At 35.8% G+C, this 14,940-nt stretch overlaps 1 protein-coding gene across 1 annotated transcript in view; it reads right to left on the reverse strand.

The window, feature by feature from the left end:
• The window catches only part of LRRC49 (leucine rich repeat containing 49), a 51,715-nt gene that overhangs the window by 14,050 nt on the left and 22,725 nt on the right, over nucleotides 1–14,940 (reverse strand). The window contains exons 10-11 of the mRNA XM_074600679.1: nucleotides 10,591–10,738; nucleotides 2,727–2,810 (exon numbers count right to left, since the gene is read on the reverse strand). Of these exons, the coding sequence (XP_074456780.1) occupies nucleotides 2,727–2,810; nucleotides 10,591–10,738 (232 nt within the window). The remainder of the gene's footprint in view (nucleotides 1–2,726; nucleotides 2,811–10,590; nucleotides 10,739–14,940) is intronic.

Consider the following 14,940-nt stretch of genomic DNA (forward strand, 5'->3'; position numbering starts at 1 on the left):
CAGTAAAACTTTTCATACCTACATGGAAATCCCTCCTGCTGCAGCTATTCTACTCAGAGTATACAGTATGATCTGTTTCAATGACTGATAATGCAGAGATAGATCAACTGGACTTTAAACACTGATAAAAATTATGTCTTTAATTGTCTATAACTGACACTGAAAGTAGGTGGAAATTACTTTAAGAATTTTGTTCTTCTGAAAGATTTTCCATTTTCAAGGGCTCAAAACTCTATTTCACATTCAATTTGCCCAAAGAGCGCTGATGTTACCTGATTAGAGAACACTAAGTGCCAGACATTCAGACTTCAGCGATGAGTGGGCTCCACGTCACACAAAGTAGGGGAAGTTGAAACAGTCAGCATTTTCTGCCAATCATATTCAGAAAATTCTGTTTGTGCTGGAGGGTGAGGGTCTCCTCATAACCTCATCTACCATACAGCTCCAACGCTTTGTTAGCCCTCAGCTGGGGGCTGCTGGATTCCTACAGAGCTTTGAAAACTTCCAATTATTCATTTTACAAAAAGCAAATTTTAGAAGTGTGAAGATTCTGCTAGCAATAACTATTGCTTGTTCCAGTAAATATTAAGTTCAGCCTCTGTTGGAAAGGAATTATATTTTCTGTACATTTCAAAGTACATCTCAAACTTCCCCAGAGGAGTGGGTTTTAAGCAATAAAAAAGTAGCCTGGAAAAAGAGAGATGAAGAAACTCCGCTGTTAGGGTAGACAAGCACCAGCAAGGGAAAAAGAAGAGACAACATTGCTAAAATTAACTTTTTTGATGCAGTGAATACACGAAAATAGCAATCGTTTGCTACTGAATGAGTGCTTATAATTTCATTTACACTGCATATAGTCTAAGAAAGTTCAGAGGAAAGAGACAACAACAGAAGTTGCAGAATATGAGTCACTGAATATTTAACTATTTATTCACTTCAGATTTAACTATGAAGAAAATCCTACAGTTCGCAGGTTTTTTCCACTGGACATTGTATCCATGAGCAGATTTGCTCCTTTCAGTTCAGATGTGTTGAACAGGAAAAAAGAGACCAGCATCATAACACACAAGAACATATTGGTATTTGACTCTTACACCACTTAAGTATTTGAAGATCAGAAAGATACTCAGATTTCAACATTAACTTCTAGATTTTTGTAGTTCATTTGAGGTAACAACAGTGTTATACATGAAACAGTTTTTTTTCCCCTTCTAAAGGAAGTTTCCCCTTGCAAAATGCACTGGGAAATCTCGGCCGTCAAGACAAACAATCCCTCTCCTACAAGGAAACATTGCATCAATGGTTAAGAACATGAACTACAAATAAACGCTTTCAATAAACACCTACTTTTTTTCCAGTCCAGAGACACAATTAGCTTTTCAACAGCCTAAAGTAACACCATGTGTGAATATTATTTACTAATTTCCCGTTTCTTTATGTTACTAAGAACTGGCACAAAAACTTCAAACCTGAAGAGACTTTAAATACATCAGTATCTTCCAGGAAAAAAAAAAAAAAAAAAAAAACAACAAACAACAAAAACCAAACCACAGCACTGCTAAAAAAAAGAAAAGAAAAAAAAAAAAGACCGTATCTAAGACTTCGTTGTTATATTGGTTTTTGGGGTTATTTTGTGGGTTTTGTTTTTTTTTTTTTAAATAGAAAATCAAAACATACATGGATACAAATATACAGGATTTCAAAATATATTCTTAGGCACTAGACATGGAATTCTATTTTTCCCCCATTCGCAAATTTAGGTTACTTGGTTTTTCTTTTCATATACTTAAAAAGCCTTTTAATATACTGTTAACATTCTGTTTGTCTCTCTTAATTTTTCAGAGTTATATACATTTGCTACACTTCTTACAGCCTCCTGCAATTACTTTCAGACTAATCCCTTTCATGAAATATGACTTTACCTGGCAACTTAACAATACGCATACATGAATGTTCTGTTTGTTTGTGTTCCAAATTGAATCTTTGTACAATCATTACTGGATGACAAAAAGTTTTAGGCACTTTTTTTTTCCTCCAAGGAAAACCGATGTGGAGACAAATGGCAATATTCACACAACAAATGTAATAAGATACTCTTACATCCTTGAACTTTGGTCTCCTATTAGCAATGTAGCCAGCTCCATAAGAGTATTCTGGAGTGCACCTCAGTCTCCCCTGTTAAAGCTATTCCATCTTATGTATATAAGCATTAACCAGGACAGGTGGTCTGGTAGGTAAGCATTCTTCTGAACAAGAAGACAACTGGAGTCTAGCTGCAGCTCTGATGACTGCTTAACTCTTTCTACAAAAAGGAACAACTTCAACAGGAAAGAATGAAGGAAAAACTACTTCAGAACACCCTGCATGGCAGCAGTTAGAGCACTCACCTGAAAATGGGGGAGACCAAGTTCAAGGAATTTGAAATCATTGAGAAGTCCTTTACTTTACTCTGGATTTACTTTATCTCTGGATTTCTGAAAATGAAGTTTGCCATCCTTTCACATATATCACACTCATGTATTCAACTAGGCTTTTTTGCTAAAGTGTAACTTGCACAGTTGACTGAAGAGTTTCAGTTGTGGAGTGCACTGCTTAAGCTGTAAAAAAAACCGTTTAAAGACATAGAGGCATGTTGGGATACTCAAGAACTACAGCAAAACCCATTAGGATATAGATTATTGCTGCAAACTGGTTTACAGTAGGCTTAGATCAGCCACAGAAAATACCTTAAGCAAGGTCTGTTTATGGCTTTCACGCTTCCTTTCTTCCTCTTTCCTTGCTGCAACAGATGCCATACGTCTTTCTTCTTCCTGGATGAAAAAAGAGAAAAACAGCTTCATAAAAGGAGGAATTAATCAGGTTCTGAAACATATTACTGATAAATTAGTAATATATTCTTGTGTTGGTATTTGAAATGCAAATTTTAATTTTAATACAATTACAGGATTTTTTAACATTTTAATGTTTCTAAATATTATTTAAACCAATAAAATTGGTAATTATAAGTAAATCGAGAAATAGATATCTATTCAGATGCAAATACTGAAGATAATGCTATTTAAAAGTAGTATTTGTAAAGGTCTTTGAAAAAGTATAAAGGATATGGTGAGTATGACAGTGAAAAAGAACATTTTTCAATATAACAGTGCACTGTATCTTTGTAGTGGTTTTTGCAGTCAGGAGGATTTTTTGTAAGAAAAGACACAGAGCAAATGAGCTGAATTCTGTTTATGCTCGAATCATAATCCAGGACTGATTTTCGCCATTATAAACTTTTTCTAGGGACTTACTTTTCTCAATCAGCAACAGAACTTGAGAAGAAAAGAGTATTTTCAAAGTTAACTATAGCACATGAACATTATTTCTCATCAATATTATTACCTATTCAAGGAGAAGTTTCAAGAAGAAAGCCACTGATTCCTAAATAATGAAAGTCATGTAAGTGAAGATGCTTAGTTTTCCTGGTACAGCAATTTAATACTGCAATACGCCCATATTAGGTTGAATGCTGCCTGTTTACAGAAGTCTAAACATTCTCACAGCACAGTATTTTTAGAACATATATTTTCCAAGTAACAAAAGAAATGTTCACTATGAAGTAAAAAGTGTAGAGTCCTTCCAACACAAATATTTGGGAAGCATACTTTAACTTATTTTGATTTACTTCACATGCCATTTGGGTGTTTCTATTAAAGTGTCTTCCCAGAACATACAGAAAGTGTTTTGATTTCCCTCAAAATAGAAAGCTCCTGTCCTAACCTTTTCACTTTCACTTTCCAGAAAGTTATGTGTTAAGAAAATTAACAAACAAAAACGAGCAGAAAATATCATCAACCATGAAGACATATTGATATGTCAAAATCTCTATATAAATAAAACATGCCATGTTGAGAGCATTATAAGAACCCCTAAGCACGTGGGTAAAGGCTTACTGGAAGATAAAACAAAACAGGAACTTTCCACTTAGCATTGCTATTATGCTTTTAAGACAATAATTTCCAAAGTGTAAGACGTTCGGTTCACATAGTGGACTTATCTGTGTACAGTCCTCCTGAAACCCATTGACATACCACGGATTTTGACATCAATCTGAGAGGTGATTAAACAACACACTTCCAACCTGTTCCTCCGTGACTTTAACCTCTTATGCATATATTAAACAAGAGGAATACCTTAATGCAGATTAAGGCATGAGGCTTTGGACAGAGTAAGCTTCTCTAACCCAACTGTATGCAAGAATTTCCCTGGAACACTAACTGGAAAGCCTAACTTTTTGTAGTTGTTGCTGTTCTGAATGCAACTTCTGGCCTTTTCAGGGTGAAGTCTTGTTGGCAGCCTCCTCAGCTACTGGGGTTTTCAGTTCTTCCTAAACAGAGGATTACCAAGGGGCTGGTGTCAGAGAACTACAGAATAATCCAGTCAGAAGAGACCTCAAAAAGTCCCTAGTCCATATTAAAGGAGAATCAACAATAAATACACAATTAAATAAAACCACACAAAGATACAGAAGGCCTTCAAGATCCCAATACAATCAAATACCACAGAATGAAACCCAATACCTGAATGGGAGGGTTCAGGGTGAGGCTATGAAAATAATGAAATAAACCCCAAGCAGGTATATGCCACAAATATGAATATCTAGCAATTAAAAAAAAAGTACTATTCCTCAAGATATGATTCAAAATGTTAAGAACTACAAACAGGATTCTCAAGACAGCTGTTTATCCCAAATGTACTGAGGTTGTGTTTACTGAAAAAAACCTGAAGTTTAATAGAAACAGTAACAAACTACATTAGTGATACCTCTCTATAGAAAGTGGGTTAGAGTTGTTTGGGGTTTTTTCAATTTTCTAATTAAATTTCTTCATTTGACGTTGTATTTATGCTTTTTTAACTTGGCTTCCTAAAGAAACAAGCTTTTTACAATTTCAGTGGCTTAATCTTCTCTAATGACTTTTCAACACATTGAACATACTATTAAATAGCTTAAAGTACATTTAGATGTCTCAAATTAACGTTTTTGTTCCCTAGAAGTTTGATTATATAAAATCGGTATGCCGAAAGAAGAGAAACGTCAACTAGTTTTCCCACCAAGGGAGAGGAAGCAGGAATTATCCATTCTATTTGGCAAAAAACAGCTGGCCAGTTGTCATAGACTCCGCTCCAAACTAAATGAGGTATTGTTGTGTTTCGCACTGGGGAAGCAAGAATTAGAGAACAAAATGACACTAATCTATAGAAATTAGTCCTCATTAATTTTATTCCTTTCAAAACAACTTAAGGTTGGGGTTTCCTCAAGCTTTAAGGCAAACATTCACAAAGTTCCCTAATTCAGTTTTTTCTCAGCTTACACAAATATCCCTTCTTACTCTGTCTTCCACCTCAAAGCCTTCTCTTTATCCAGTCCAAATGCATACTTTATGACAGTCTTCCATACATGAAGGTCTACTGCTCTCACTGAAGTCAGTCCAGTATACAAAAAATGAAAACAACGTTCTAACAAGAGTTTTTTATTAACTGAGTAAGACTCTTTTCTTGAACAAGAGAGTTTATCCTCGTTATTGCCATTTAAAAAATACTATTTCTTTTAAAAAAGAAATTATCTCAGCCTAAAAAGAAAATATATCCTAGTTTTACTTAGTTTTCATAAAGGCAGAATGATAGAGAAAACATCTGAATAAAGATCAAGGGCCAAATCTACTTTTTATGGAAATCAAATCCATACACATTTCTTGATTAATCTTACACCAGTCTTGAAGAACACAACACCCCCTGCCAAGCCCCACAAAATCTACAGTTATAAAACAAAGACCTTAATAACCTTTCAATACAGTTTTTACTATCACCCCTTCTTCTCTTTTAGCTACAGCTCTTTTGAAATTATTTATATCTCCCTTTTTCTTTGTTCCCCCTGGCTATTCTGCTGCCATTGTCCATAACTTTGTTTCACCTTTAAACCAAACCTTGCAGGACAAGAGGGGATGCTTTTCCAGAAGGCTGAAGTGCCAGATCATTACAAAAGGACTTGGACGTCCTCTTGTATATTGAGATTTCCTCCATTTATTAAGTTCTCCACTTCCCATCTAAAGCTTACTAAATGGCTAAGAAGCCCTCTTCACCAAAAAGAAAAAAAAAGAAAAAAAAAAAAGAGAGAGAGAGAAAGAAAAAGAGGGAGGAATATGCTTCCTAAAGAAGCAGAGTTCTTGCTTTCTGCAATGAGATTTTGAGGCTGCAGGTTTCCATTTTCAGTCTGAAGCACCAGTAGCGAGAGAACACAAGAAGAATAAAGCAGATTAAAGCTACTACAACCCTTACAAAAGCTTTTCACGGGAGCTGTAACAGAACTGGAGCTGTGGCATTGGCATGCTGGTAGCTCCCCCTGCTGCTACAGCAGCACTTCCAGCACTACCCTAAGTGCAACACCACAGATTTTGGCCAAAACTGTCGTTATGGCATTCAATCATTATGGCTTTCAAAGAGGTTAACATCCAGCAAGACCTGAGAAGGATCCTAAAGAGACCGCAGTGGAATGCATGTATTGTTCCTCACTACTGCTCTGCTTTTAATCAAACATGTTTTCAACAAATGACAGCATTTAAGTCACAGAACAAGATCCTAAATTAGCACACAAGGAATGCAGCATTTTATTTCCATAGTACACCTACTTTAAAATTATCAAATAATTTTACTGTAGATTATAAACAGCTACAGTGTATTGATATAAACTACTTTAGGTAATGACAAAAAAAATAAAAGGAGAACATGGAGAATGGCCTGGAATATACTTTTAACCTTAAAATATACTTACATTTAAAATACACAAAATTCAGCTCACTTACACTTGCAGAAGGCAGACTACTTTTTGCTATGTATCGCACAGACACTGATTTTACACAGGAATGAAGTAAGAATGTAAAGATGGTTCTAGCATAAATATAGCCATGGTAAGTAACAAGCAGAAAATTTTTGATGAATCGTTCTTTAAGGGATATTTGGCAATGAGATCTATCTCCATTTTTACTTTTAGTATTAATTTAGTATATTTTTGCAAGACCCGATTTAGGAGAGAGGATTTAGATCCGCAAGAATGACTCAAGAAGTTCCTGAAGTATCTTATTTTCAAAGGGAAAGGAAAAAAAGGAAAAAAAGTCAGGGATCCTTCCCTAAAAAAAAAACCACCAAAACAGAGCACTCCACGATTGTGATGAAATTGATAAAAAAATTCCATTCTGGACAAAGCAGTAGAATCTACTCTGTGACCAGCAGAGAAATGTCTAAGCAAATAACCAAAAACCAAACACGGCTCTCTTACTTTAAGCATCCAAAACATCTAAAACCTCAAAGAAAAGAAGCAAAGTTTTACTGTTAAAAAGATGCAGCTTGTCTTTCAATTTGGGAATCACAGCACATAAAAAAAATATATATGTATGTACACTATATATTCTACGTATATACACACTTTATATATACACTTAGCAAATCCTGTTGAGAAAATGTCTCTGAAGTGATGGATAGCTAGTGTTCCTAGTTGAATAATTTCTCAGTAAGGAATATGTACACATTTCATTCATATTTTAATATTTTATTATGTCTGCAGACAGTATCTGCTTACTGTTACAAAGACAGGAGGAAAAAGATAGGTCACAGCTAAACTGTAAGTGCCACTGACTAGGTCCGCCTTTGCAAATATTCAAACTACAAAAGGTATTAAAAAATGCTTCAACGCCCAGGAACAACAATTATAGTACAGTAACCAAGCAATGTCAATGCCTACATATGCAACCTGAGCTTCCTTTGACTGTAACAACTACAATTTCACATAAGCTATAAGTCAAGTCACATTACCGCACAACTAAGGTGGACTAAAGGTGTCACCATTACATTTACTGATGGCTAACACAGGTGACAGTGATAATTCAGCCTCCTCCCTGCTCTTTAAGCCTCTAGATGGATCTCTCAAAGTTTGAGAAAGTAAGAGATTTTCGTTGAGTGTATTGTGTATCTAAAGCATCAGAAGTGGGTGGGGTTTTCAGATGAAAATTGTCTTCTAGAGTGGACAATGAGTGTTTACAGTCTTACAGGGAAACTCGTTACAGGTGACTAACCTCCACTGAATTACGCGTCCACCAGGTCCATGCCTCAGTGGTTTAAGAACTTAAACCTTACATTCAAAAACAGCTTAGGAATGAGACGGCCTTATAAAACACCAACTTCCTCATGGGTCAGGGCTTAAAAGTTGTCATAATACGATGCAATCCCTTGAAAAAAGGGAAATCTGACCCGACTTAGGAAATATTAGAACAGTTACAATGCAAAAAAGTTTTATTCCAAGTATTTGATTTTCACAGCAGCTATGTTTCTGAAGAGTAGTTCCCTAAGGCAGAGGCAGTTACCATGAGACTTTTTCTCCAGAGAATCCTACAGAAAAGGCCTGACTCCAGAGAGCATGTGTCTTCTTGAAAACCAATATGAATAAAGCTTAAAAGTCTCTTACAAACTTTTGAATATAACCTTCAGATTTTATTCTTTCTTGAACTAATTTTCTCATCCCAGTGAAGCTAGCAAGTAAAAGAAAAGTGAAACGCAGAAGTAACTACTGTGTAAAACCCAGTTCTCGAACAGTAGAGCTTCTCAACAGGTTAGTGAAGAATTCCTAGTCAGAAAAAGCCAATATCCTGGTCCAACCCTCAGTTCTTTACAAGACAAAGCAACACTTAAGTTTAAAATGGTCTGGATGCTCTTCAGACTAAAGAAGAAAAGATCTTAGAGATGTAATTAGAATTTAGGTATACTAATCCAGTGAGAAAAAGCATATACCCAATACTGTACTTCGATTCCCCCCCAACTTACATTTACCCTTACAGCCGACGGCAGCAGCACGTTGCATCAGTAGGCAGAATAGCTGGGTTTGGCACAAGTATCATGGTACTTGTTATTTTTCTTAAATCACAGTTTCTTAAGTCATACGATTATCTAGGTAACACAGTTTTTATTGGAGAAAACATACAGCACCCTCTACATGTAGAAAATGTTAAAAAAAGTTCTCAAGGCTCGAAAATCAGGAGGCAAATAAAAAGAATGCAAAACACATTCTTTTTACAAGCAGATTTATGAGCAGCACAACTGCTGAAGCCTGGCTTTCTATGGGTTTTTTGTCTCGTAGCTGATTCTCTGATGTTTAACAAGGTGTGAACCCAGATTAAGTTTTTCCCATGGCTGTGCATTTCTAACAGCTTTTTCCCCATACAGATCCCACAGAGTCTAAAAAGTAGTTTGAGCTCTTTCTACAGTTTTTCCCATCACTGAGAGCTCTACCAGGATCCCTCTACTCTCAGGAAGGGGCAGGGGAGGGAGAGATATTTTCTTTATGTGACTCAAGTTGCTGAAATAATACTGAGAAAGTTATCTTTTTAAAAGCAAAGCAATTGAGTATTCAGTATTCGATTAGCAAGTAGTCAGTATAAATGCACAAAACCTCCCAAACCAACCCACAGAATACCTATGAACAAACAAGTATTTAGTATTTTTGATGCTGGGAGTAAAATTCTCATGTCCCAAAGCACTTTATATTTAAAATTAATGTTTTCCACATACATGTTATATTTTACATCATAATTGGCTCTATTTTATACTCATGTTGGATTGGCTACAGGCCAACAGGATAAATGGTAAAACAAGCAGGTGCAATTTATAATGTAGTTCAGCCTTTGTACAAAGCAAATGAGCATTTAAGATAAGATTTACTATCAGCACCTGGTCAAAAAAGATAACACTGCAACACTGTTGCTTGTAAAGCATATTCTATTTGTTACCTTGCTGTTGGATGGATTTTTCTTGTAGGAAGGTCATGTTTATACATCAATTTTGATTAGACACAGAAGAATTAGCATGGCTATTACTATATTAGGAGATAAAATAGTTGACTTAATGGGAAGGCCCCAGTGATTGTCCTTCAACCTCTACCTTACAGTTTATTTTCAAGAAGCCTGCAGGAGACTCAGTTGTCTGCAAGTCCTCTTTTCATTATCAAGTTTACTTGAACTTGAGCAACAAAACTGGCAATGAATGGGGAGAGCGGGTTAGGTAAGGCGGGGAGAAACACAAACAGACACAGAAACTGTGTGATCACCAGGTTTCCTTAGGAGGAAGACTAAAGAAAGCAGCAAGATCTCTAAATCAAAGAAGATACTAGCAACACCAATTTTAGGGCAAACAGACTATTCCTTTGGAAGTAATATGCTGTTCCTTTTCAGCTATACAGCAAACCAGGAAAGACTGTGTTGAAAAAGTTCTAACCAAGAGCTTTGCAGATTCTCTCGTGTCACATGGTAATTTACTAATGAAAAGTTTAAGCACTTAAAAATAAACATCTTAAAATGAAGTAAGAAAGCACACCATTACATAATACTGAACAAAAGAAAAAAATGTTAATGTTTTAAATATTGTAGGGACCATGTACAGACCATTTATTTTTATATAAATTAAGAAAATATGGTGGTATTTTTAATATACATATATACACAGAAACCCCTGCATTTTACTTCTGAATTTAAGGATCTAGTAAGTTTGACAAAAACAGAAATTTCTTACTGTGATTCTCTTCATATCTAGCTGTCGGAGCTGCATCATATGATGGAGAACAGTGTGTTTGTACCATGTCTCCTGAGCTATTGGATTGCCATCAAGGGTGATATCTGACAAAGATGAGGAATCAGCAAGGCACAGAATATCCTCAAAACTGCAACCAAAAAAGTTTAAAGTTTTAATGTCATAGAGTAGGAATAATTTTGAGATGGAAGACTTTATTTCTTAAGGATAATACATTAATATTTACCTGTACTGAAAAAACCTCACCCATCAATATTGTAAAGATGATAAATTATTTTGAAATACCAACAGCTGCTGCTGTTAAACTTTTTAATCTCTTCGCATACAGATAAGAAATGCAGAATAAGGAGAACGCGTTAACTATTGGTGTATAGTTTCACCTAGAAAACCCCCACCCTAAAACAGGTTACACATCAACTTCTATTCCAAAAAGATAATATAAGGTGTATTTGCCCTCAAAGCCAGCATGAAAACCATGGAAAATACAAGAAAAAAGCCAATCACAAATACCACAGAATGATCCTGGGTGTTTGCAACATCATTAAACATCAGAAGAAAAACAATTACAAAAGCGTCGTATTATCTTCAAAACAGATCTGTCTATTGTTCTGAGTTCAGTCTACAAACACCAACAAGTTGGCTTTTTGGACAACATCTGATTTGGTTTCCTGACAAAAATAACTGGCCTATGTAAAATTTATTTAGAGATGTACAGCCTCTATCATATTCTTTTCATTGAAGATGGAATGTGGAAAGAATGCAGCTGACTCAGATAAATAGTATTTTTAAACAACAGAGAACTATTTAACTGGATTTCAAAAAAAGCTGAACAGTTATAGAAGTAAGTAAAATGACTTCCCAATGCCTTTTAAGAAATTGATTACAGTGTGTAAGTGTACAACTGTGCACCCATTCTTATGCGCTACAATCTTTAAAAGTTGAGTCTGTGTTATGTAGGTAATTAAGTTGAAGTGGAAAATATGAAATAATTTGACTTGGTACTTTTGTGAATGAAGTTTCCAAAAAACCCCTGAAAATTACAAAGGAATCAATGATGATCACAGAAAAATATAAACAGAGGATTACTTTACTAGATAAACAAATATTTAATGACACTCTGAAATAAGAAACCATTCCTAAAGTGGAAAATATGGAATTATGGCCTTTTTTTATCTTACTGATTACATCAGCTAGTTATAGTTCTCACTCTTGGCAGCAGGAAAAGTCTTCCTCCACTAGTACTTGGATGGATACCAACCCTAAGTATGCCCTGAACTTAGGGATCAGAAATCGTATGCAGTACAAGTGTTCTTATTAAAGACTCATTGAATAAAGCGGCAAGTGCATTAACATTGGTATCACTTGACTTTCAAAATAGCATACAATAATCTGTGTAGGACTAACATTCAGTTGCAAAGGGCTTCAGATCTATCAGAATTTTAAAATAAGATGTCCCTGAAAGATTCTAAGAATAAGATAAAACAATTTCTGCAACAGCACCAAAAAGAAATACAGATAAAATATAAAAGTAGCATAACGAAATAGCAATCAGTCTCAACCAGCATAAGAAAGCCTTGGCTAAGGTAGGAGTAAGCTAGCATAAGTAGTAGCTAGCAGGAGGAAAGAAATCACCCAATTAAAAAAAAAAAAAAAAAAAATCTCACCCCCCCCCCCATGCAATTAGTACAGCAGACAAGCAACTCTTACACTATGTACCAAATGGATGCAGCAGAAAAAGGAGAGTGAAGCCGAAGACTCTACTGCTTTTTTGCTTAGTATATTAAAAGAACATAAGAACTGATGGAAAATGAACTCCGTACAGATTCCAAGTCAGTGAAGGTCCTTAGCATATCTGAAGAATTAGGTGTTTTGTACATGTGGTTAAGACAACAGGTTTGATTATCATTTTCTGTTTCCTTTCCATAAAACAGCTTGCGTAACCACATTTTTGGAAGATTGGGCTGACATATTACTTAAAATATATATACTCCATATGTCCTGAAGATAAAAAGATAATCTTCCCAAATGACACAGAAGTTAGTGAAGCAAACTTGTAAACATGTTAGAATAAGAAAAAATAACTTAATTTCTATTGGACCAGAATAGATTTTGCTTGACAAATATGAAATTTTTTTGGTCTTCAAAATTAGTTTCAAATAATGTAAATGTACTTATTAAAAGTATTAAATCTATTTACTCCAAACACTTCCCACTAAACATTTAACCAAACAGTACTTCTGCCATTACATATGATTTACAGATTTTTAATAAAACCAAGGTCTTCAGGAAATGACAGAAAACTTCAATGTTTGTTAGTGTGTTCAAGACCTTCCACTTACTTACACGTGCTGCTGTGCTTTGAAATTCTCAGTGCCTCAGCATACCAGAACATTAATTCCGGACCTAAAACAGATGTGCTTGCTTTATGCTGCTTTTAGCTGCCCTATTAGCAGCTCAATTTTAAGAGTAAAACAGCAGTGCAAAATAGCTATGTTTTCACATCTTTGCACACGCCTATGAAGAACAGAGCTTTCAGAATTCAATGTCGAAAACTTAATACACTGCACTTGCCACACTGGCATCCCAAACCTAAGCCAAGCAAAGCTTTAACGTAATACACTTACCAAACAGACTGCATACTTTACAAGCAAGCTTCTGTCTGCTTCTCAGCACGCAGGCTGCTGTGACAGAGCCAAGTGGTGACCACCCTACAGGAATCAGAGGCCATGTCTCAGTGCTCTCTCTAGCCTCTGTTCACCACAAAGGAGTCTAACCTGCTCGTGAAATTCAAAGCAGCTGTGGATGATGCTGTTTCAGACTGCCTCAGTCAATCTTCTTGAGTGGAATGTCTGCTTCTCTTTCCAAAAGACCTTCTCCTGCAGGAGTCCTACCAAACACTGGCAACCACCTCTACTTCCCCGTCCTCCTTTCTTCCTAGGTGAATTTATCTTTGCTAAAATGGTAGTTTCAGCAACACAGAAATGAGCTGTGAATTTGGGCTCATTTACTAAAAAGTGTTTCCTGGAAACCTTTCCAGAATAGATCAGTTTCGCATCTTGCATGCATTTTCAGAGTCCTGGATCCAATTCTGCCCTCTGCCGGAGGGGATGCAAACCCACTTCTCCTGCCTCATGCGAGAACGTGGCAATTACTAAGCAGCAGAGAATTCTGGAGTGGTGTAATCTCAACCAGTGACACGCATTCACACAGGCAAGAATAGAACACAGGAACACTTGTCCTCTGTTACTTAGGAAGACAGTTGTTCCTTCTCTATACACTTGCATTAATGATTTTTTTACAGCATGTTCCATAAAGGGGAAAAAGCTCTGGAGAAGAGAAGGTAGGCAACATACTTGCTGTAGTCTGACAGAATACCCAACACAGAACTGTATGTTCAAAAAACATTCAGTCAAAGAAGAAAACTTGGGTTTCCCCAGGTTTCTAACCTCTAAACTACTGATGAAAACAGATGCTACCACAGTCAACCTTTCATTCCCCTCGTACTACTTTTGTTCAAATATTTAACAGCATATTTATAAAATCTTCAGTCTGATGAGAAAAAAAAAAAAGATATTTTCTTACTTTTATTGGGCTAAGAAGATTCCTTCTCTCAGGTTTTCAATTCAGCAACCAAATGAAGAACAACAATTACATGTCCTTTGAGGTGGTATCCAACTGTTTCCATGTGGCTAGACAACGTGCCTTACTAAATGAAATAGCCAACGTAGCACTGACCTGGACAGCAGCGTAACAGTGAAAATACGCATTTTGTTTCCAAGATTCAAAAATGGTCTTCCCTGGTTTCATATTTTGAAATATGAGCAATAACCCTCTTTCTGAATCTCAGTGGCATCTCTTTCTTGAAGAAAATAGTTTCTGTAATCTCTGCAGTATCACATGACAAGTTGAAAATGGGATTTCTCCCCTTTCTTTCTAACTAGTTTTATATATATGTATATAAAACTTTCAGCCATCAGGTATGAACATCTTCAGTTTGTAACTGTTAAATATTTTTGGGTTGAAACCAGAAGTAGGACTTCTAATACGTCCTTTTTTACTAAAGGCTCTGCAGGAAGCAGCAGCATTCTGAGGCCTCCTCTGAAGCATAAGGGAAAAAGAACGTCAGTGATTAAATCCATGATAGATTCTCATGCCTTAAATAGTGACAATTTTAAAGAGGCATTCCCAAATCTTTTACTGAAATATTAATTCATATATGTCAGTATATATCAATTTAAGACTCAAGGATTTTTGCTGACATATAAAAATAGGAAGCAGCAAAACTTTCCATGGGAGCGTTTCCCCAAAAATGCTACTTTTTTTTTTTTCAAA

The sequence above is a fragment of the Larus michahellis genome, chromosome 9, assembly GCF_964199755.1.
Source record: "Larus michahellis chromosome 9, bLarMic1.1, whole genome shotgun sequence".
NCBI classification, from domain to species: domain Eukaryota; kingdom Metazoa; phylum Chordata; class Aves; order Charadriiformes; family Laridae; genus Larus; species Larus michahellis.